Source organism: Podarcis gaigeae, assembly GCF_964106915.1.
Source record: "Podarcis gaigeae genome assembly, chromosome: 1".
In the NCBI taxonomy this organism is placed as follows: Eukaryota; Metazoa; Chordata; class Lepidosauria; order Squamata; family Lacertidae; genus Podarcis; species Podarcis gaigeae.
Window position 1 is genome coordinate 22,252,310 of NC_139678.1, and position 24,945 is coordinate 22,277,254.

The 24,945-nt window shown below is 42.8% G+C and overlaps 1 protein-coding gene across 2 annotated transcripts in view; it reads left to right on the forward strand.

Annotated features, from left to right (window-relative positions):
• ITPK1 (inositol-tetrakisphosphate 1-kinase) overlaps positions 1-24,945 on the forward strand; it is a 121,255-nt gene that overhangs the window by 60,030 nt on the left and 36,280 nt on the right. Inside the window, exons 1-2 of one of the 2 annotated variants that reach the window (XM_083737036.1) lie at positions 8,461-8,479; positions 13,093-13,218. Coding sequence is in view for 1 of the 2 variants with exons in the window: in XM_083737035.1 (XP_083593161.1) it covers positions 13,093-13,218 (126 nt within the window). In the remaining variant the exon portion in view is untranslated. Of the gene's footprint in view, positions 1-8,460; positions 8,480-13,092; positions 13,219-24,945 lie in introns of those variants that run through there. The other variant, XM_083737035.1, reaches the window with a different exon arrangement.

The following is a 24,945-nucleotide window of genomic DNA, read 5'->3' on the forward strand; positions in this document are numbered from 1 at the left end:
AATAGGACAATCCCTGAGCTCATACTTAAAAGCTGAAAGACGTGGCACGAAAGGAAAACTGATTTGGAGAGAGGAGAGAAAATGGAAGCTCATGCACTTGGACTTGTGCTGCTAGTTTAAAACTTACTTTAACTTAAGAAATAAACCTCTCACACACTTCAACAAAATATAGCCTTCCTGAAATGCCTGCCAGAAGACCTCTTGACTGTTATGTCCTCTTGCAGTTCTTTCAGCGTTCATGGGAGTCAGGGTAGCACTGTAGACTGGCGAGCAGATGTGAATAAAAGCGAGAGCAAGAATGCAAACCACTCGGCTGCCTTGTAATGTTTTAAAAGATAAAATAGACACACCCTGACATCCTGTACATGTTTCATAGAACTTCTGACATCTGGCTTCTTCTTTCCATGGGCGAGGTTTCCCCTGCCCACAGTAAGAAATGGTTGAATCGTGAAAGGGCCAAAATAGAGGTACAGCTCTCAAGTAATTGTAGCTTCCCAGAAATGTAAGCATGAGAGGCTACGTAAGCTACTTCTCGTGTGCTAAGTTTCTGAACTACTTCCTGGCTCCTTGATAACTGTGTGTGAACAAATCTAAGCAAGTATTGATCTGGCACTGGTTCGTACCAAGGCCTAATCCCGTACCCAGTTCATTAAAAGTTCTCTTTAGTCCTGACAATCTTTTTCTGGTAACAAGCTTGGCCTTCTGAGAGTCTGCAGTGAATTTAAAGTAGAAGTGGCTTTCTCTCTTTCTGATGTTTGTCAGAAGAAAAGCACATTATTTAGAAGGTTTTATTTTTGGGGGGGGGATTCCAAATTGGAACCTGTCTTTCGTGTTGGATTGTGTTGGGACACAAAAGCTTTCAGTAGATTTTTGTTTCCGAAATCTTCGGCTGGTAGCAAATATAGGCAGCCAATTAGGGAGCTGACTGAATGGGGTTTTGTTGCAAAACAAGCTCCTTCTTTAAGGCTTTTAAATTTCAAGTAAAATTTTCTGTGCAATGTGTTGGCAGCTAGGAAGTCAAAGCTGTTGGGAGTTTATGCAGTACAGTGGTACCTCTGGTTAAGAACTTAATTCATTCCGGAGCCCGTTCTTAACCTAAAACTGTTCTTAACCTGAAGTAACAGTTTAGCTAATGGGGACTCCTGCTGCCACCGTGCAATTTCTGTTATCATCCTGAAGCAAAGTTCTTAACCCGAGGTACTATTTCTGGGTTAGCGGAGTCTGTAACCTGAAGCGTCTGTAACCCGAGGTACCTCTGTATAGAGAAAAGCATCCATGCTAAGCTGGATTGCATGGTATGGTCAGAATTTAACATTGGATTTGGGAATAATCTTGACTGTATTTATATCCTGCTTCTCAATTTTAAAAAGCTGAACTGGGGAGATCTGGGTTTTTTTAAAAATCTGGCCAGTCATTAATTGATTTGGGCCAGCAAGAGTTTGGTCTTTCTCACAGGTTCTTTTGAAGATAAAATGAGAAAATGAACATTCAAGTTTTCCACCTTGAGCTCCTTGCATAAATAATGAGTTACAAGTAGCTCAGTGGTAAGGGAAGAGCCGTAGCTCAGTGGCAGAGCACTTGACTTGCATGCGGAAGGTCACAGATTCAGTCCCCGGCATCTCCAGCTGGGCTGGGAGAGAGAGACTCCTGCCACAAACCCTGAAAAATCACTGTGAATCAGTGTAGACCATCCTTTCTCAACACTGGTTCCCCAGGTGTTGTTGGACTAGAACTTTCATCATCCCTAGCTAGCAGGACCAGCAGTCAAGGATGATGGGAGTTGTAGTCCAACAACATCTGAGGAATCAAGATTGAGAAAGGCGGGTGTAGACAATACGGAGCAAGATGGACCAGTGATCTGACTGTGTACAAGGAAGCTTCCTTTGTAATAACCCATCGTTAAATTTTTAAACATTTATTCCCTAGCTATCACATTATACATCAACAGTGCCATAAATTATGTGCTTTAAAACAGAAAAAAGTGCAAAAATGTCCTATCGTTATGTAAATACAATTTGATGAATATCATAAAAATCAGGATCATAAATGTAATTGAAACATCATGACAAGAATGCTCATTCTAAACCGTTGAAACAGCCCAGCGACTATCTAAAGCAAATGCACTTTGTCTAGCTACTTCTCTTGGGTGGAAAATACCGGTATATAACAAATAAAATATGCTGTGTGTTAAAATTGCACCTGGGTAAAGGCTATGCTTGGAATAAATACACCTTCAGGGGTTGCTATATTTGACTGCATTAAATGCTCACATCTTTAACCCTACTGTGTACAGTAAGCCCACAATTTATGCACATTTAACTTGTGCGCATTCAGGTTTACATGTGTAGCAAAAAATCGGGCTGAGTTTGAACAAAGCACGCATTAGCTAAACAAACTGCGGCTCAGCATTTTCTGTGAGCGAGGCTAATGACAGTGATCTAAATGAAAGTAACTGACAGGGATAAGTGATTTCATAAAGTGTTAAAAGTGTTATATTTGCTTGCTGTCTTAGATAATATTTATGTTTGTATTGTTTTCTCTTCTTCCTCGGTCACATTGAGTCAGTGACCCAGCCACGCGCACACTACAAACCAGGACTTGCAGTCAGTGCTCCTTGCTGTCTTCGGTTGCAAATCCTTCCCCATCCCCCAAGTTATGTATTTTTGTGTTTTTATGCTGTAAATTGCCCTGTGATTGTCAGGTGAAGGGTGGTATGCAGTGCTATTTTTCTAGAAAAAGAGGTGCTGTTTCTCATCCTTGTTCTCTTAAAATGGCAATGGCGCCCACCCGAGAGGTTCTGGAACTGAGTTCTGACTGAAAAAAGCCCCTGCGGTATATAAATTTAATAAATAAATCCTTGCTTTCCAACAAGGATTTGAAGTGGGCTTAAGTGGGCTTTAAACAGGCGAGCATTTAAAGTGGCCCACATCCATGCCAATGCAAAGAAATAAATACCAAAGGCAATGGAAGGCCAAGGAGGGATTTGTTTATTTGTACTTGCATCATTGTAGGTGCAGTGCTAAACCGTTGTGTTTTTTTCTGATTGATTTTATTGAAAGATTTTCATAGATAACAAAGGTACATATAATGTTCATAGAATCCTAGCTACAGGTCAGTGAGACAATGGAAAGGAGGGAGAAGTGGGGATGGGATCGGCTACTGATTTTCATGGATGTGGTTTCCAGGCAGTCACCATTAAGTTTTTACTAGGCCAGTGCTGTCTTTTTGTTTGAGTAGTTCCCATACATAAAAGGATTGAAGGAGAAATGTTGGGGGCAAATAATATACAATAATATACAACAAAAGATTGTTGTACAGTGGTATCTTGGGTTAAGTACTTAATTTGTTCCGGAGGTCCGTTCTTAACCTGAAACTGTTCTTAACCTGAAGCACCACTTTAGCTAATGGGGCCTCCTGCTTCCGCCACGCTGCTGGAGCACAATTTCTGTTCTCATCCTGAAGCAAAGTTCTTAACCCGAGGTACTATTTCTGGGTTAGCGGAGTCTGTAACCTGAAGCGTATGTAACCTGAGGTACCACTGTATATTATTACCATTGGAAGAGGATACCCATAGGCAGAATGTGGTGGTGTTACTTTTTATTTTTTTCTGTTTGTATTGACAACTTTTTAAGATAACAAAGCCAAGTCATCTTCTTTAGAGAGAAATGCTTTAGAATGAGAGCAGCTGAATTTGCTTTTGGTTAATTCATACCCTTGGCATTGAAACAAAGATAAATTTTGATGTTGTGGGGGGAAACTACAGATACTTACTCACGTATCTGTGGATGGTATCTCACATGAAATCAGATGTACCCTGAACTATTGAACCTGGAATCTCCTGGAGCTGTAAATATAAAGTTGATAATGCCAGGCAACTGGGGTGGACCCTAGACTTTGTTCTGCCTGAGGCGAAGGGCAAGATGGCACCGCCTCTATTCAGTGTACAAAAGGTGGCCGCTGGCATTGAGACAGAGTCTTTTATCTCACCAGAGGGCAGTACTCTCTGTTGGGACTGTTTTATTTTAAAACATTTATATGCCACCTTCCCGAGTAGTATTCTTCCAAGGGTGGCTTACATATTTAAAATTAGAAATACAGACACTATCCAAAATTTATCGCCTGATGTTGTAATGTGACTGAGAACCAGAACAAGTTAAAAGAATGCCTGATAAAACAGCAACAAGAGATTGGATATTATATTCTGATGGAAACTTGGGGAACGCTTTGGAGAAAGGCCCATAAATTCTCATTAAATGCATAAGAGAAACATAAACATAAGAGAAAACTGTTTTGAAGTTATGCGTAGATGGTTTCCAACTCCATTTGTAAGTAAGGACTGGTCTAAACTTTGCTGAAAGGTGTAAGAGAGAGTCTGGAACATATTTTCATATGTAGTGGTGGTGCTGGCATAGTCAAAGATACTGGAAAATGATTGTTGAACAAATTTTAAGAATATTACAATATAATATACCATTAAATCCCTTTTTGTTATTATTTATTTTAAGTAAAAAAAAAAGAAACATGTAAAACTTCTCATTTTATATGATCATAGCAGCAAGGATGTTGTTACCCCCAAAGTGGAAAGCTTTAGTATTACCATATGGTAAAGAATGACTAAACTCTAGGAATTTAAGAGCAAGAATAAGAGGAATGAACAACAATGAATTTACAGAAATATAGTCTCTAGCTATTTATTCAATTTTGCAAAATAAAATAAAATATTGTCTTCCAAAAGTACAATATGATTTCAGTCTGTTTAAAGTGTTTACCCTTGCACTTCTAGTTGAAGAATATTGGGAGTCAGAGGTGGTATGCAATTAAATTTTGAATACCACTCATTGAAATTAGTGAACATGAAATTAATTTCAGTGAGTCTACTCTGCATAAAACTTAGCTGAAGACCATCAAAGGACTGGGAAAGGTTTCTGCCTTAATGTGGTAAATGTGAGCATGGTGCCCTCCAGATGCTATGGACTACAAATCCCATCATCCCTGACCATTCACCATGCTGACTGGAGCTGAACTCCAATATCATCTACGTCACAGATTCCCCACCATATTCACATATGGTCATACTTCCCTTACTTGCCCCTATCCACAATAGAAATCAATAGAAATTTTGTAGAAATCAGGGAAAAGTTGAATATTGGTATATTCTTATACAACGTTTATTGAACATGCTCCTCCCTGGTGGGGAGAGAGAGGGCAGGAGAATGTACTTTGTAGTATTCACACAAATTAGGCTGCCTATTTATGCATTGCTAAAGAGAGAGGAAACGCATTAACCTCACTCAAAAGGGGTCATAAAATCTGCATATGCTAATTTATATGCATAGATGAAAATTTAGAAATTGCTATAATTTTGTTTAAATAGGAATACATCTCGTGATGGAGAGAGAGACTGACCGAGGCAGTTGTTGTATTAGCTTAGCCTGCTGCTTAGTGCTATTTTGATGGGTGACTTCTGTCAACAGCGTTCCAAACAGAGAATGCCTTCAAACAGAGGACTGTGCTCTGTGAAGCAGGACACTTGCCCACTGCAATGCAAATACTTTATATGCAGAATAGTACAAAAGTATCGCCCATCCTCCTCATGAATGTCTCCACCTGGTGCAGGCTTATGTAAAAATAGCAACTAGAAGTTATTTTAACATCCAGATGTTCATAATCAGATTGTACTGGATTGGACAGATATTCTCCATCTTGGGGTTTTCCAGTTCTGTGAAGAATAGGAAACTTAGTGCTTTGACATCTTTCCTTCACGGTGAAAGTCGCTCCCTGCTTCAGTGCAAAGATGTTTGTCCGGGCAGACACTGAAGGGGGAGAAAAAACTGGAAAAATTCCACATGGACGTATATTTCCTTTCTCGACCCTCTGCTGTTTCAGCAGAACCGGAATGGATAATTAGATGACTTAACTGCAGCATGTAAGAACAGGGCGGGAGGGATAAATGGAAATCCCATTTGTTGAACTTTTCAACTCTTTGATTAGCTTCTGCAATGGTTTGTTCTGAGTTTGCCCTTTGCAACGGGATCAGGATAGTTCTTCTATCACAAAGGGAGGTTTTCATGCCACCAGTTCTGCCTCGGTGCCCTTTGGCTCCATGCTAACTGCTGCAAGTATTAACATAGCTGAGCTGATTTTGGCAACTGGACAGGGGAGGGGGGAGCGGCGGCGGCAAGGGGAGAGGGAAGATCTCTTCCAAGTGGGTAGAAATGATATGGGAACACATTAAAGTTGATTAAACGACTTAACAAGCGGCACGCACAGCATGTCTCTAAAGTCTGCCTGGTTGCTGTCAGATAGGCTAGTTGCTGTAGATCTTTACCTTTTGCTAATACATCCATTATCGTCATTTCCCAGTCATACATGTGTGGCTTTCTAACTGCTGGTGCAGCTTTCAGTCTGTGTCTGCCATGCAGCTGTCAGTTAGGCACACCTGCTTTAAGCCTGAGGTTCACACCCATGCAAAGGCTTCCAGGCAAAGGCTTTCAGGCCTGACTTAGCTGAGAAATTGTTTTACATGACATCTGCAGCTATATAGATCTCTAATCCCACTTTATGGAAGCTTCTTCGTGACTGAGCAATTGGGATTCAGCAGGGTTTTCAAAGCTTGAGAAGGTGCACTAATGTTTAAATGCAAACATGGCTGCCCAACTCTAAAATCACATTTCACTCACTCACTCACTCACTCTTGAACATTCTTTGCTTGCTTGCTTGCTTACACTCCACTTTTTCAGACAAGCATTTCCTCCCAAAATGGCTTACCGTATTTTTTGCTCTATAAGACTCACTTTTTCCCTCCTAAAAAGTTAGGGGAAATGTGTGTGCGTCTTATGGAGTGAATGCAGGCTGCGCAGCTATCCCAGAAGCCAGAACAGCAGGAGGGATTGCTGCTTTCACTGCACAGCGATCCCTCTTGCTGTTCTGGCTTCTGAGATTCAGATTTTTTTTTTCTTCTTGTTTTCCTCCTCCAAAAAGTAGGTGCGTCTTGTGGTCTGGTGTGTCTTATAGAGTGAAAAATACGGGTATATCAATCATAACCTGTCTTCAGGCTTACAAACTAAAAAAACAAAAGCAAAAAACCCATAAATATATATAGAAAAGGATGTGGCATGAAAATATAGCAAAATGGTGAGCTAAGAAGCATTTATTCTTGTTTCAGACCAGGCTGATCTTCTCTTGCTGGTTGCTCTTGCTTGGAGAGCAGCTGGTGCCCCCTTTGTCTTTTGACCCATGGATGGGGCCAGAGTTTTGTTTTTCTGCTTTCTTCTGCAATCCCAGGGCGACCGGAACAGAGTGCTCTTCTGGGCTGGGGGTGGATTGAGGGTTGTAAACTCCCTTCAACTGTTCCTTCATTGGGCGATGGATGGGGCTGGGTTCTTCTGCACCTTGCCATATTGTTGTTTCTGGATGTCAGAAGGAGAAGCTTCCCATGGCTCTTGTTTCCCTGGCCGATTGCAGAGACCAACATGTGGTCCTCTTCAGCTCTGCAGTTCCAGGGGAATTTTCTTTGATGGAGTTGTTACTGTTAAAGAGGCACGGATTTCTCTTGCTTACAACAGAGGACTCTTCGTCTTCAGATAGGGATGAATAATATTACTAGATTTTGGGGTGGCAATTTGCTTCTCCTTAGGCTGATGTCTACTGAAGCATTTCTAAAGGCCTGGCTGCATGATGGAAGCTCATGTATCGGTAGTGAGTTCAAGACTTAGTCACGACAGCTATGTAGGCAGGCATCTCCATGATCGATTTCCAGGCAGGCATCACCCAAACTAACCTACCTCAAAGGGTAGGTTGCGAGGATAACACAGGTGGGATGTGGGAGAACAGTGTACACTACCCTGAGCTGTTTGGAAAAATGGCGGGATAAAAATGTAATGCAGTGGTACCTCGGGTTAAGAACTTAATTCGTTCTAGAGGTCCGTTCTTAACCTGAAACTGTTCTTAACCTGAAGCACCACTTCAAGTGGTAGAGTACCACTTTTTTCACTTGCCCCTTCTTCCCTGGCAGGGAGAGGAGCACCATTTTGTGGTTCACCTCAAGTGCCAAAATGTCTTGAGCCAGCCCTGGTGCTGACAGTTACAGTGGTACCTCAGGTTAAGAACTTAATTCGTTCTGGAGGTCTGTTCTTAACCTGAAACTGTTCTTAACCTGAAGCACCACTTTAGCTAATAGGGCCTCCTGCTGCCACCGCACAATTTCTGTTCTCATCCTGAAGCAAGTTCTTAACCTGAGGTACTATTTCTGGGTTAGCGGAGTCTGTAACCTGAAGCGTCTGTAACCAGAGGTACCACTGTAATAAGAATATATTGGTAAGAGATTATATGGCAAGAATGAATTGAAGCTTTTTGTTTTTTTTAATTGCCCAGGAAGCTGCATGCTAAATTGCTTGGTCTTGATGGACTGTGATATACTGAAATCTCAAATGTTGAAGCAAAGGAAGAAAAACAAGCTATTCTGGCTCAGTAACCCTAAGTGAGCAATCATACTTATTACAAACCGCCTTAGGAATACCATATACAGAATTTGGCCAAGGTCAATGTAGACGGGCGCTGTACATTCTGTTCAGAAGAAGGCTCACCCAGTGCCAGAGAACACTGAAATTACCAGCATTGAATTGTACAATTTATGGAAATATGTTAGAGTGCCATAAATCTGATGCTGGAGCAAAGTACAAACAACATAGAAATGCTTTTGCCTTTGTAGGTGTTACAGCATGAGGTGCAGTCATGAACTCTAGATTCTGACACCCTCCAAACGTTAAACTTTAATTCCAATCAGTACAATGCAAGTTAGATGTTAACCACATTGGGTTTAGAAATCAAAAGAGTTCTTGAGTTGCACTCCCTAAAACTGCTGTAAGAGCAAAAAAAAAAAAAAAAAAAAAAAACTTCATATTTTTATAGTCCTCTATATAGAGCTTCATAGATACATTATCTTAGTAATCCCTAGAAATAACTTCAGAAATGCAGGTCATTATTATAAAAAGAAAATGGGGAGCATTCTCTACAACAGGAACACACAAAGTGGAAAAGAATTCTAGGCACACACAGGAATAAAAAGTTTCATTTATAAAGTTTGTGGCTAGGCTGCAATTGCAGGAGAAAAATGGTGTATGTCCATAGAGAAATGGCAGCTGGGGTTTCAATGCATGAAGTGGCCAATTATGAATTGTTACAGCCTTTAAGGCATTCTTTCCTTTCTAAGATTTTTATTTCCTTTCACTGAATAACCACCCATCTCTTCTTGCCATGTTACACCTCCCTCGCTGTATCCCGCATTGAAAAGTCCCTTGCCCTGGAGTCCTTTCTTTTATTTTGGCAGCTTTTGTCTCCTAGTTGCAGGGTCCAGAGTCTGAGAGTGAGAGCAATGCGCTGAATTCTCTGGAATAAACCTTAACATTTTGGGGGGTGAACATGTCAGATGTGAGGGAAAACTTGGAGAGATGCTGCAAAGACCAGGAAGCAGGAGGGGCTGGAATTCCAGCCAAGGAGAAACACTGGCTCCTTGTTTTGCTCAGCAGAGGGCCATCAGAAATGTGCACTAGACTTTGTCAGACTTGTGACAGGAGCTGATATTTCTGCTGAAAAGGCTTCATGTAAGGACTTTTCATGCCAGTATACAAAGGAAAGGTGGAAAAGCTCCAAACCTTGCGCAGTTTAGAAGTGTTTACTTTCTACAGCTATGAATTGTTCTGAGAACATGGAGAACTTCTTTGCAAACAGCTTAATCTTTGCAATATCGGTCAAAGCTGTTGGTTCTCGCTGTTTGGGGTCACGATCTAGAGAACCTGTTCCGCATTTAGAAATCTGCTTACACCACACAGAGCAGCTCTTTCTCTTATTCAAGCACTTTGGGCAAAAGAATCTTCCCCATGCATTTAGAGGAAAACTCGAGCAACATACTGAGCATTTGTTCCTTGTGTTCAAGCGGTTTCAGGTGGCTATATATTTCTCTTAACCTTGTGTTGTGCAGGAACTTTACATATTATGTGGATACGGTAAATATGAGCAGTGCGATGCTTTGCACGCTTGACCCTCACATCTCTTAGGGTAAAGATTTCTGAATTGAATAATCCTTGTAGTAAACAGGTTAATATGAGGATTTTAAAGTTGTGATGGCCAAATAGCTGATTCATCTGTAATGTACATCCCATAACAAGGAATACAGTACATAGAAGGCATACCTCTAGACCAGGGAGGTGAACCCCACTCCCCTTTAAAAAACAAAACCTCAATTTTTTGCCTTCCAATTTTTTTCATGAGTTTTTGCCTGCAGACTAGACCAGGTGAGGGGAACCTTAATCCTCCAGATTTTGTTGAACTTCAGCTCCCATCAGCCTCAGCAAGCATAACAATGGATGGTGGGATTTGTAGTTCAGCAACATCTGAAGGGTCAAAGGTTCCTCACAATTGATCTAGACCAGTGTTTCCCAAACTTGGGTCTCTAGCTGCTGTTGGACTACAACTCCCATAATCCCTAGCTAGTGGGACCAGTGGTCAGGAATTATGGAAATTGTAGTCCAACAACAGCTGGAGACCCAAGTTTGGGAAATACTGGTCTCGGCCATGACTGAGGAACCTTTGGCCCTTCAGTTGTTGCTGAACTACAACTCCCATCATCCATCGTTATGTGGAGCTCCAGATGTCATTCCACAATTCCTGACCATTGGCCATGCTGGCTGGGACTGATAGGATTTGTAGCCCAACAACATCTGGAGGGCCACAGGTTCTTCCTCTCTTCATTAGATGCTCCCCAGCTTTTAGTACACATTGGAATTTGTAGCAGGGGAAATAATTGCATCCTGTTTGCATTAATACAAACCAAGCAACTGCATGGTTAAAAAACAACAGCTTCTTATATCTCATCCTTATTTGGATTGTTTACATTCACGCTATTTTGGGTGAGGGAATAATGCCTCTTGCACTGCTACTGCTGGATTCCTTCTTCCCCTTCCTCCTCGCCTCCCTGCTGTGACGTTGAACTATGGTCACTCTTCCTACAGCTGCTTGGAAAGGGAGGACAGGAGAGCCCTTGAGTCTCAAGTTCCTCCTTTATAACAGCTTAAAGTTCTTTGTGACTCTGCAATACCAAAGTGCTCTTTCCGTCTTTCCCTCTGCATGTGCAGTTGTTGCCTTATGCTCAGCTGCATGATTCAGTACGTGTTTTGTGGTGGTGAAACTTTTGTTTGCCTTTCTGTCTCCTACGTTGCATGCAAACGACGTTAGAACTTAATTGTCTCTGTTACATCCTGCTTGACTTCCGAGGAACTTGGGGGCCGTGGAGGGAAAGTTGAGTTCAAACGGAAGCAAACACAGTTCTTTCTTTTTTAAGTGCTGTGAGCAACCTGCCTGCAGGCCTACCTGATCACCTGATATAAGTGAACTTAAAAGGATGCTTCTGCGCATGCCAAACTTTGCTATTTCAGGGTTGCTTGCCAATGCCTCACTAGGGTCTTGTGTTCTTCTGCCGAGCCTCATGCACTTCCTGTAGATTTAAGGTTGTTGTGCTATTGGGACACACAGACAAAGGCAGGTTCCGCCCATGCACTTCCACCCAGTGGTGATTTGGCATTGGCAAATGCAGCAGTTTCTACTACTTAGCTTTTCTGGATTTCCTCTTTCTTTTTAAAAACACTTATCTTTGCTTGGCCACATTAAATAACAGTGCACTCAATTAATTCCAAATCAATATGGAGCCCAAACTGCAAATGATGATGACAGGCCCCACCTGCGTGTTCAAAAGTGGATCTGTCCTGCTGAGGTGGTTAGATGCAAAAGAGGACCTTCAGTAGATGTATAAAAAGAGAGGATTTCAGCTGGTATAGTTTGTCATGCAATGTCCATTTCCTGAAATTTGCTCTTCTACATAATAATTAAATTTAATTATTTGAATAAGTTCAATTATTTATACAGTGGTACCTCGGGTTACATATGCTTCAGGTTACATACGCTTCAGGATACAGGCTCCGCTAACCCAGAAATATTACCTCAGGTTAAGAACTTTGCTTCAGGATGAGAACATAAATCTCACGGCGGCAGCGCAACAGCAGCAGGAGGCCCCATTAGCTAAAGTGGTGCTTCAGGTTAAGAACAGTTACAGGTTAAGAACAGACCCCCAGAATGAATTAAGTTCTTAACCCGAGGTACCACTGTATTATTAAATGAAGAAGCAATAAAAATACAATTAAAAATCAGTATGAATATTCAGTGCAATGGGTGTGCCATCTCCCATTTTCAGCCACAAATTCACAGACATACCATGGACCATCTGAATAAAGCTTTCAGATCACTGATGGTCCACAAGCCACAAGTTTGGGAACCCCTGGGCTAGATGCTACAGAAGTGGCCTTGGCATAGTTCCTCCTTCTCTGTTCCTGTGGCACAACATGGTCTAGCTTTATTCATTTGCTGGTGAGAGGTGAGGAGGGAGGCCCATTTAAGCAATTGATTGGATGTCTTCCTACATAATCCTTACCATCTCACAATTGGATATGTAAGATCAATTGTTCCTTGGTGCAAACATTGAGTGCATGACAGTGGACAAGAGTGCCTTAAGATTCATCTTGGTGCCCGGGGGGGATACAGACGCAAGAGGGAAGACAGGTCAAGGTGGCATTGGATATATTTTATTCTACAAAAGCTGTAGCTTTGGCTGGAAACTTTACCATACTGTGAGCCTTTGGACCATTCTGAAGAAAACAGGAATGAGTTTGCAAGTATCTTGTAGGGCTGCGGAAGACAGGTCTGCCTGGTGATATTGCAGAGCTACTGTCTTGAGTAGATAGAACTGAGCTAGATAAATCAATAAGCTGAATTGGTGTAAAACATCTTTGTATTCTGACTGCAGTGGTTCTGGGAAATGGTAATTCATGGCTACTAGTTGAGCACCCCTTAGAATGCCACTGCGAACATGACGCAGGTGTATAGATGGCCCAGCTCAGTAGGTCAGGTTGGCATGTTCAACTATGCAGTATGATATTCTAATATTCTCCGTATCTTTATATCTGGAGCTGAGTTTCCATCTGAACACCCAGATTTGATCTCACACATAATAAACCCACTTCCTGCTTTTTGTGACTTTTCCAGCTTGACCTTACCAAACCGATAGAAGATCAGGGTCCATTAGATGTGGTCATACACAAACTGACGGACGTCATCATTGAAGCTGACCAAAACGACAGCCAGTCGCTGGAGCTGGTTCACAGGTTTCAGGTGAGTAACATAGTTGGTACCTTCTTGTGATTTATGGCGGATGCAAAGGGCAAGAAGAAGAGTCTGGTTAAGCTATCCCTCCACCTGCAAATGGCAGTCCTATGGCCTTCTGCCTGTATTGCAGAACAGCATTCAGATGTGCAAAGCAGCAGAATTGCATGTAACGTGCTGTCACCCTTCACTCTGTGCCCATTGCACTTCCCCAAGGGGAATTTTCCTTTCCCCTCTAGCACATTGGTAGACTTGGGTCTGCTTGAATGTGTGAAGAGATGCAAATCGCATAGGTGAGCACTGTTCCCTTGCCAGGGTATACATCTGCAGCCCTGTGATTGTGCCAGCAGAAATGTTCAAAAGAGGAAATGCCCTGAGTTGTCTTGTGTTCAGGGTGGGGGTTGAGTGGGAATTAGATATCTTGGGACAGAACTACATGTTATGTATAACTCTGGGAAGCTGCTACAAACAGCACCCCTATAGCTTGTAGATGTTCTGACCTTGCTCAACATTACAGGCTGGCAGCTGTGGGAATGTGCTCAATCATGGGAGGAAGTGAGCTTAAAAGTTACAGGGGAGAGGGATTTATTTGTGTTTTTCCTGTGCCATATGTTCCTTGTAGTTGCACCTTTAGACCTAGCAGCAGTGTTGTATTGCCTACAGTTAGGTTCTTCTAGGGCTCCCCTCGTGGCCAAATCACACCCACCTGGTGTCATATGTGATGTCAGGTGTTGCGCAGGCAAGGGCAGGGCTTGGCTTAAAGGCTGTTTCTGCAGGCTCAGCCGGTTGGCAGAGTAGCACTTTGAACAGGGTTTCAGAAGACCTGGGAGGGTGGGAAGGGGGGGGGGGGAGAAGGCACCTGAAGTCATTGTGATGTCAAAGGTAGCCTGTGAGAGGTGGGGATTGGGGCAGAAAGATTTCTCACCATGGTCTGCAGCAGAAGGAAGAGTGGATGCAGTTAAGGAGCTAAACACAGGCATCTTTTAGAACATGTCATGTGACCTGTTCCCTTGGCTATTCCTTGCATTTCCTTTTGGATGTGCAGGTGGCACAAAAAACACCTGACGTGGATATTGAGAATTACTGCTTCTGCAAGTCCTGAATGCAGCATTTTATGTTGCTGACATTGTCTTTCTTTCTTTCTTTCTTTCTTTCTTTCTTTCTTTCTTTCTTTCTTTCTTTCTCTCTCTCTCTCTCTCTCTCTCTCTCTCTCTCTCTTTCTTTCTTTCTTTCTTTCTTTCTTTCTTTCTACCTTGGGTACAAAAACTTCAAGGTGATACCTTCTTAAATTAAGAGGAGCTGTTCCAGTTAATTGGCCAGCCTTTGCATTCAAAGCAGAAGTTTTCAACCCTTAGCTCTTGCAGCTTTAAGACGTTTGCCGTCGGCTGGGTGAGCTCAGCGTATTAAATAGCTTAGCTGGAAACAAGCTTTCAGTTGTTCGGTATTGAGAGGCAAGCACCATTTTAAACAAAATAAATACAGGAGGACCTTTGCACAATGGTTGCAGCCAAGTAGCATATTTCAAATAAACAAAGCAAGAGAATTATTGTTCACAGAAACTATTCTACGCTGTACTTTAAAAGTGGATTTCTTAAGAAATACACTTTAAACTATATATAGTTTAAGTACCTTCTTGCAGGACTACTTAAACCAAGTACAAAAGTGAAGGTATTTCTGTTCTCCATAGCCCAGGACAGAGGACTTAGAGGATGTACTGTTCGTCTGTCCTGGGACTTTTGTGTTGTCTTCATTTGGGCTAATCCTCTCCTCCCTACTGAAAACATAAGAAGACCTCTGCTGGATCAGGATAGAGGCGCATCTTGTCCATCATCCTGTTGTCACAGTGGCCAGCCAGATGTGTCTGGGAAGCCCACAATTAGGACCCAAGTAGAACAGTGTTCTCCCTACTTGTGATCCCCAGCATTTGATATTCAGAGTAAACACTACACAAATCTGGAGTGGAGTCCCTAAAATGGTTGGATGGCAATTCATACGCCTCCTTCCGGCAACTCTTGCAGCCAAGCTGGTGCCTAATGTATTGCTCTGCTTTCCTCTGGACCACATCAGTGAGGTCGAGAAGATGTGTCTTGTCATCTGGGCATGCTGCTCACCCTGGAGGCACACTCCATTGTCTCTCGAGACAGATAGATGCCACAACAACATTCTTATTGCATGGGGACACCCTTACACACCTGACTTCTGCCTAATCAGCTCTGCAGGCTTCCTGTTGGAATGGTTGGTGCAGAAGAATGGTTGACTCTGGACCATGTATAACTGGCAATTCCCCTACCCCTTGTGTGCTCTGTGATGAAAAGCCTCTGTGATAACTAAACAGGAACAAGAAATCCTCATCAGTGCTTGGCAATGTAAAAATACCACTCATCTGACCTTGGAGTTACTTGACGCAACTGGGTATCCCTTGGGCTCATTACTGGATATTAAATTAAGCTGTGTACTAATTAGCAGCTACATGAATAAAACATTGCCCCTCCCTCCTGCAGTGGAAGGGTCATCACCAACAATCTCCTGAGGGGGTTTCTACCCCTTGAAGTGTAATTGCCGCGACTCCACATTTTAACCCTTTAAGAACTCACAGCTGTCCATGGAGTCACAGGTTAATTCTGTGTCCAAGGCGGCTGTCTACCAGCTCCATCTGGTATGCCTGCTAAGACCCTACCTGCCTGCGCATTGTCTCATCAGAGTGGTACATGCACTGGTTATCTACCGCTTGGACTACTGCAATGTGCTCTACATGGGGCTACCTTTGAAGGTGACTCTGAAACTAGAATTAATCCAGAATGCGGCGGCTAGACTGGTGACTGGGAGCAGCTGCTGAGACCATATAACACCGGTCCTGGAAGACCTACAATGCTCCCAATACGTTTCTGAGCACAATTCAAAGTGTTGGTGCTGACCTTTAAAGCCCTATACAGCCTTGGCCTTGTATACCTGAAGGAGTGTCTCCACCCCCATCGTTCAGCCCAGACACTGAGATCCAACTTTGAGGGCCTTCTGGTGGTTCCCACACTGCGAGAAGTGAAGCTGCAGGGATCCAGGCAGGGGGCCTTCTTGGTAGTGGCACCCACTCTGTGGAATGCCCTCCCATCAGATGTCATGGAAATAAACAACTATCTGACTTTTAGAAGTCATCTGAAAGCAGCCCTGTTAAGGGAAGCTTTTTTAAGGATTAATGTTTTACTGTGTTTTTATATACGCTGGAAGCTGCCTTGAGCTTCTGGGGCAACTCAGCCAGATGGTAAATTATTGTCATTATCATTAATTTAAAGCCAGTTCCCAACATTCTGTCACTTTCTTACGTGATCAGGGGGGAAGAGCCCACAGTGTAGCTATTCATATCTGGTCACAATTGGCTATTGGTAGCTAGTCCAGGGATGGAGAACCTATCTGACCCTCAGACTTGTCCCCTGGCTACACACCTCCCTTAGCCTCCCAACTTCTTCCCAGGCCACCCCCCTCACCAGCCCTGTTTTCTACCTCCTTGATAGTTTTTATTTTATTTGTCTAGCTAAAATGTGTCCCTCCCAGTGCTTCTTCTTTGCTTGGATGGAGGACAGAGCCCCTCTTCTCACTGTTTCGGAGAGTCATCACCCACCAGCATTTGAAATTTGCCAGGTGCATTTTGCACCTGGATATTGGCCATTTGCCAATCCAGTGAAGATGCCCAGTTGCCAGGATGGCACCTGATGTCTCCACTACCTGGAGATGCATGCCTGGGGATCCTTGGATCCTGACTGTTTCCACACATCGTGCAGAATTCTATCCATTATATTTTATCTGCACAATCAGAATGAATTTCAGGAACCAAAAAGTCATATTGAAAAAGCTGTCTGACTCCAAAATGGCAACTAGGCATTCCGTTTTGATGGCTGTAACCCTGGTTTAAGGTGCCATTTGACACCTAGCTTATATATCTGAGTTTCTAACACTGTCACCTGCCCCCACCTGGGAACTCAGTTGCAGAAGGTGCAAGGTGCTTTAGGGGGATAGAAGATTCAGAAGAAGTCTCCTGCCTTCTCCCTTTCCAGTATCAGGAGCATCCTCTGAGGAGGGGATGTTCCTTCCTTCTGGATGCATGCAACCCAACCCAATCATACAAGTGATTGAATTCACAATTATAATTTATGAAGCACCTTAGAATCTAGTAGTGTGCAAGAGTTATATTAAGAGCAAACACTGCCCGTAACTTTTCTTTAGAAGAGCCTTTGTGGGGAGAGGCGAAGACCATGGTTCAGTGGTACAGCACCTGCTTTGCATGGGATAGCTCAGTTGCATAGTACTCTCAGGCTCATGGGTTTGAGCCCCACGTTGGGCAAAAAGATTTCTACATAGCAAGGAGTTGGACTAGAATGAACCTTGTGGTCCCTTCCAGCTATACAATTCTATGCTTCTATGAAGGGCTCTGCTTCAATTCCTGGTGTCTCCAGGTAGAGCTGGGGAAAGCTCCTGCTTGATCCCTGCAGAGATGCTTTGAGCGGTACAGATCTAGGTGGACCAGTGGGTAACTCAAGGCAACTTCCTATGTTCCTTTGAGTACAAGGAAGATGGAGAGGCAGAGATCAGGTGTCAAAGGCTTGGTAGCAAAGGTAAGTTTTCAGAGGCTGCTGAAAGGTGTGCAAGGAGGAAGAAGCACAGACTGTGCAAGTTCCAGAGAAAAGGGGGCAGGAAGAGAGAAGGGGTGAAATAGAGGAAGCAACCTGAGGTTTAACCAAGAGGAACGTTATCAGTAGACTCAACCAAAACAAGAAGGCAAATGAAGAGAAAGAAGCAGAGATAGATAAAAGGAAGTGAAGAGATTTTTAAAAACAAACAAAAAGAAAGAGCAGCAACTTAAATTGGATCAGCTAAGGAAATGGAAGCAAATGAATATAATTCTCTAACGAAGGGGAAACGTGGGAGAAAGGAGATCCAGGGTGAAGGTGAGAGAGATGCCAATCAGAAGGTATAGAGAGAGTAATCAAGCCATGAAAGAATAAAATAACAAGGCACTGTTAGGAGTAGAAGACAAAAGACATTTCAGGCTGATACCAGTATGGTTTTCTTTGCTGGGGCTTGAATGAAAGGAGTGGGGGGGGGGTAGAGTTGGAGAACACACAGTTCAGCATTTGGAGGAAAAGGAAGAATGCAAGTATTATTCAGAGTGAGAGAAAAAAGAAGGCTCAGGTGTAGAAATAGGAAGGCGGGTGCTCAGTTTGGAATAAATTAAGCTTGAGGTAATAATACATAAGGGACGCGGGTGGTGCTGTGGGTTAAATCACAGAGCCTAGGGCTTGCCGATCAGAAGGTCGGCAGTTCGGATCCCCACGACGGCGTGAGCTCCCGTTGCTTGGTCCCTGCTCCTGCCAACCTAGCAGTTCGAGAGCACGTCAAAGTGCAAGTAGATAAATAGGTACCGCTCCAGCGGGAAGGTAAACGGCGTTTCCGTGCACTGCTCTGGTTCGCCAGAAGCGGCTTAGTTATGTTGGCCACATGGCCACATGAGCTGTACGCCGGCTCCCTTGGCCAGTAAAGCGAGATGAGCGCCGCAACCCCAGAGTCGGGTTAATAATACGTAACTTAATAATACGTAACTCTGCTGGAATGGACCAAAGGACCATATAGCTGAGCATCTTGTTCTCTAATTGTGGATAACCAGATGCCCATGGGAATCCAACAAATTTTCCAGGGCCCCAGGTTATGATTACATCAGGCCACCACCTTGCTGAAGCTGGCTGGCTCTGGTTAGCGTCTGGATGATTGACTGCTTGGGTACTACACGTATTCTGCCCTAGGTTTCATGATGGTAAAAGTGGGATATAAATGTAAGGAAATAAATAAATAAAATAAAGAGCATAACCTGAGTGCTCTCTTCCACTCGTATCCCTTAGCAACTGGTATTATTGGAAATATTACAGCCTCAGTTTTATTTGTTTTATTGAACAGAATTTGTATGCCGCTTAATTGTAAACAACAACAATCCTCTAAGCGGTTTTGACTAGTAGCCATTCATAGCCTTATTCCCCATAAATTTGTCTAAGCCCCTTTAAAGCCATCCAAGTTAGTGGTCATCACTAAATCTTGTGGTAGCTAATATAATGAAAAGACAATTCAGTCAAAATGTAAACAATATAAGCCAGGGGCAAGGAGGCTTTTCTGGTCAGTAGGCCAGATTCTTATCTCCCCACTTCTGCTGGGCCAGATTTGATTGGTGGTCGATGAGGTAAGCAGAGAAATTAAAAAAAGTTCCCTCCCTCATCTTCTGCTCCTGCAGTGGTACCCAATATTTTGCCAGAGCCATGGCAGTGAAGCATCCCACATATTCTGTGGCCCTTCTCATTTCTGGCTGCTGTCCTTCAGTCGCTGCCATTGAGAAACAGCACAGCTAGTGCAAATTTAATAGAGAAAGAAATGCAATGGGAACCCTGAGAGATAAGAATGAAATGAGAAAGCATCAAAATCCAGGGGATGCTGTGATAGGATTCACATTGGGAGATCAACTGGATATATGAAACTAATAATAAAACTTCCATTTTATTCAATAGAGTATAAAAATTAGAGGCATACTACTACTACTACTACTACTACTACTAGAACCCCCACCCACCCAAAGTAATACAAATGGTCTGTGAAGCTGTTGAATTGCTTTCATTCAGAAAAAAAGAAAACATTTTCCAAAATCCACTTCATACACCCGTAGCCTGACTATTCTCTGGCTTGCTTTTCTTCACATAAGCCCTAGTAGATGTTTGCTCTTTTTAAATTAGATTCTGAGGATGGCATATTTTGTTTCCAGATATAATTGCACACTTGTGTGACACCCAGGCCGTTGGACAGCTTGTATGCAATTCTTATTGTACTCTTGGGCATGTTCAAGAAGGTGCTCTGCATGCACTATCATTACAAAAATGCTTTTAGCTCCATGAGCAGTTCTTTAGAGGCTATTGATTTTATCTTTGCTTAAAATGCACATTACGGAGAGCAGCTTCAGCTGCGTTAGTTCACTTGCTATTCATGCCCTAGTATTGTGCTCCATGCCACTTTCACTCAGATGCTCAGGCATAATGGCCTTTCGTTTAACTTTGTCATGATTAATTTATTTACATTTTGCTGTGGCTTTAGCAACATAACATGGCCTTCTGTTGTAGCTATCAAACTTGACTGCATATGTAAGAATATATATATATATATATATATATAGGTTTTGGTGTCCTCGGGTGTCTTCCCGTGTAAAAGTTGGGGTGTCTAGGCGACGTTTCGACGAGGTCTCACTCGTCATCTTCAGGCTGGTGCTTTCGGCTTCTTGTGAAGACCTCGTCGAAACGTCGCCTAGACACCCCAACTTTTACACGGGAAGACACCCGAGGACACCAAAACCTGCATTCCTGTACCCGTGAAAATCTACGAAAGCATATATATATATATATATATATATATATATATATATGTGTGTGTGTGTGTGTGTGTGTGTATATATATATATATATGTATGTAAAAATTTGTGTCCAGCTTAATGAACAGCTCACTGCTCTTTCTTAGAAGCGGTTTTGAACAATGTATTTATCCATTGTAAAAGTACAGATAAATACACTAGCCTTTGCACGTTACCCTAAGTGGAAATGCATGCTGGGTCATATTTTGTCTGGTTGATCTTGCTTTGGCTGTAGGTTAACTAAGAACAAAGTTCCACAGAAACCATGTCTACTAGTTGCCCTTGTTCACCCGCTCTCCTGCTTTTACGGAGTTGAAGTTATCAGCCTGCTGTGAAGAATTCCACATGATCCTTTTTTATATGAAAAAGGGGGAGGGAATGAAGTCACATAGGAATTTAATTTAGAAGGCATATTCCTTATAGTATTTCTAGGCAAGCCAAAGATCATGAGAGGGAGGCTTGGAGACAGAAGTTCATACATACCAGCTTTGTTAGCGAGACATTTTATTGCCAGACTGGGTAGCTATCTCATCTATAAAAATTTCAAGATGACAATTTTGCACAGATTTTGCATGTAATGCAAGGAGTTACAGATTTCATTTATTATTTTCCCCATGCCAGTGCCAGATGAACATTATAATGCCCACCCCCTTTGCCCTTCTTGCACCCCTGTTTTAATCATTATTGCACTACTTCTGAAAAATGTGCTCCTGCTGAGACTCTAGTCTTTCTGCAGAATGGCAATATAAGAAGGGATACTGACATTCTGACATTGATTGTAAGGCAATGGGAACTAGCCAGATTCTTAGGCTGGATAGTGAGAGAGAGTCTGCTACCCTTCACATAACAGACTTTGGGAACTCGTTTAAAAGTGTAACAACTTGAACAACCCAATTCTGTGTTTGCACAATCCAATTCTGACTTAATTGCCCAGGATATGCGTGACCTTCGGGCAGCTGCACCCAGGCCCTTTGCTTCCACATCACACCTCCCTTTTTGAGACACACCAGGAAATTGCACTTAGCATGCCTCTCGTGGTACAAAACCTCTTGTGGAAGCAGTGGCAATAGGCCCTCCAAGATGCTGGGCATTTGGCAATGGCACTGATCTCTAAGGCCAGCTTTGCCGATGCTTCTTTTGAAGCAGCACATTTCCTATTGCGCTCATAGAGGGGAAGAAGGGAAAAAAACATATTTTTTTTAAGTTCAGTCATCTGATATTTTTATTATAGCCGATTTCTGTTTCCCTTTCTCTCCCGTCTTTGTAGCACGCTCTCAGAAAACACGTTGCTGTGGGCACCGAAGATTTTGTACAATTTCTTTACTGGTTTGCAGAAAATTAGATCCCCCCCCCCCAATTAAGAAGACTTTCCAAGATGGCAGAGTGGAGTATGTTGTTGTTGTTATATTTCCCTTTCCCTTCCTCCCAAAGGAGTCCAGGACAGCAAACAACAAAGCAGAAAAACAGTACACTTAAAAATAAAATAAAAAACATTTAAAAACACAAAGGCAAGTTGATTACAGCTTGGGGAGGAGTTACACACTGGGCAATCTGGAGTTTTGTGCAACATGTAGCCTGGTGTGCACTGTGTCCTTGTTATAAGGCTTAAAAAGTGACTAATTCCTATTGTGTGCTGTCCAGCGCCATGAGCTGTCTCGCATGTGGTGCGTGTGAGCTCCTGCTGTCTATCAGAGGGCAAGAACAAATTGCATACCTATTGTTAGGCTGGTGTATAATGAACTTAGGACTTTGATCGTGCACAGGCTTTCTGCTGCCTAGGAACAACCCATGTTGCATTTGTGCTGCGTGAAAGCACTTGTCTCAAGTGGGCATTTCCATTGAAGGGTAGTAAGCAAGACAAATGGTTTTGTATTGACACGGCCACTCCTTCCTGTCGTTTTTGCCTGGACCGCTCTTCCAGAACACCTGCAGACTGTTGCCTCTTGGCTCTGCCACCTTTTCAATGAAGTTTTTAAGTTTTAGCGGCTTAGTCTGCACCCACACCCACACACCTCGCTTAAAGCCTGAGTGTGGGCAACTGCATTTTGCTTGTTAGTGTCTCCTCTCTCTTTCTCAATCACCCTCTCTCACTCTTCCCCCTCCCCCAAATTGTAAATTGAGGTTGTAAGTCCTGTGGAACATGTCTTCTGCTAATGTTGCTGTGTAAGGTGTCGTGCAACTGGATAGCATATTATAAAATGCTGCATTCGCCCCTCTGAGCGTAGGTGAAGGAGCAATGGATTTTGTATTAATTCTGCCTTTCTCTTAGTTTGATCGAAGAAAGCCCACAAAAGAAGCCCAGTCCTTAAAATAACAAAATTCTATGTGCAAATCTAAAACAAAACAATCTGGTGTTTTTAATTCAAAGTCTTTGAGCCCACTGCTCAGGGAAGGCCTGAACTCACCTTGAGCTTCTTACGGCCCACCTGCTGATGTAAGCCAGATGGCTGCTTTTTCACAAATGCGTGGAGCCGATGGAATGTCTCCTTTAATTTTGCACAAAAATTTTGCTGTATTGCTGCTGCTGCTGCTGGGAAATGTTGTTATAGCACAACTATATATTGTTTTCTCTTGCAGCAAATGGATTATAAGCTTTTACGGGATTAACTTCTATTCACAAAGGCATACAAATGCCTGGTGGTTTGTGTGTGTGTCTAAAACTTTCACATGCCAAGAACAGAGGCAAAATAACCTAAAGATAACATACAGTACAGTGGAACCTCGTGTTATGTACCGTCCTCCTTATGAACGCTTCGGGTTATGAGCTCCGCTAACTCGGAAGTAGGTGCTCCTGGTAGCGAACTTTTCTCCGGGATGTGAGCGGAAGTCGCGCGACGGCAGCAGGGGGCACCATTAGTGAAAGCGCGACCAGGTTAAGAACGGTTTTGGGTTGAGAATGGACCTCTGGAACCGAATTAAGTTCGTAACCAGAGGTACCACTGTATTTAAATCTTTATGACCACCCCCACCTCTCAAGGCAATAACAGCCTTTGCAGGTCAGAGAAAATGGTGAGGCCCATTTGGATTGCTTAGCACAGCAGTCAGCAAACCTTTTCAGCAAGGGGCTAGTCCACTGTCCCTCAGACCTTGTGGGGGGCTGGACTATATTTATTTTGGGGGGGGGGGACGAATTCCTATGCCCCACAAATAACCCAGAGATGCATTTTAAATAAAAGCACACATTCTACTCATGTAAAAACACACTGATTCCCAGACCAACCGCGGGCCAGATTTAGAAGGCGATTGGGCCGGATCCGGCCCCCGGGCCTTAGTTTGCCTACCCATGACTTAGCGCCTCCCCCCGCCCCATTGAGTGTGTTCCCCATAATTTTATCCAAAATGCAAGGGGGTCCTTGGCAGAAAAGTGGTTACAGAAAGGGTTCCCTGAATACATTTTTCAAAAAACAGTGGTGTGCAACTAAGTCATACTCAGAATAAACACTTTAAAATCAGTAAGCTCAGGCTAGCCATGCCCACTGATTTCAGTTGATTTAGTGTATGACTTAGATTCAGTTTCCCTTTCAACCTTGTGTGAGCAATCAAGGAAGTGCCTATGCTAGGCCAAGTGTGATCGATTTCCTTTTTCCCCCTTCAATGTACAGTCACCCCTTTAAAGTATAACTAAATCGAAAGTTGACAGGACATGAATTCGCAGTATGCCACCCTCCGGTAACTGATTCTCTAAACAGACACTCCCATTAGCCTTTGGCCTTGGCACCAGAAAGCAGAGCATGGTTAATGAAAACAGTGCAGGACAGCAATGGGGAAATAGACACAGGACCAGCAACTGGTTTCTGAAAAAGAGAGAGAGAGGGAGAGGGGGAAAAATGCTGCTGGTAATGCTCCCTAAGTAAAAAGCTTGGGAACAGTGGCACCATAGAATGAAGTCCATTTTATGCTGTTTTCAAGAGACAATCCAGAGTCCTTGCCACTCACAGAAGGGCTCCCTCTGTTTGTTTGTTTTTTTTCAAATTCTTTTTATTAATTTTCTCTTAAATAACCAAAAAGAAAAACAAAAAACAAAAAAACAGTTACAATCATTACATAAAACCCCCAAAACACAAAAAGAAAATTAAGTAAATTTCTGAGCATAACAGAAAAATAGCGACCATTTCCCATTACAATTCTTTGTCTTCTCATTTATCTCTTTATATCTTTAGATACTTAAATCGTTCCTTTGTACACCTATTGACTTCCATCCCTCCCTGTTTCAGGCTTCTTAATATGAGTAATTTATTTCTCTTGCAGTTAATAATTATAATGGTTTACACATCGTAAGATCTATATCAGTCCTGCTGTAGTTTTTATGT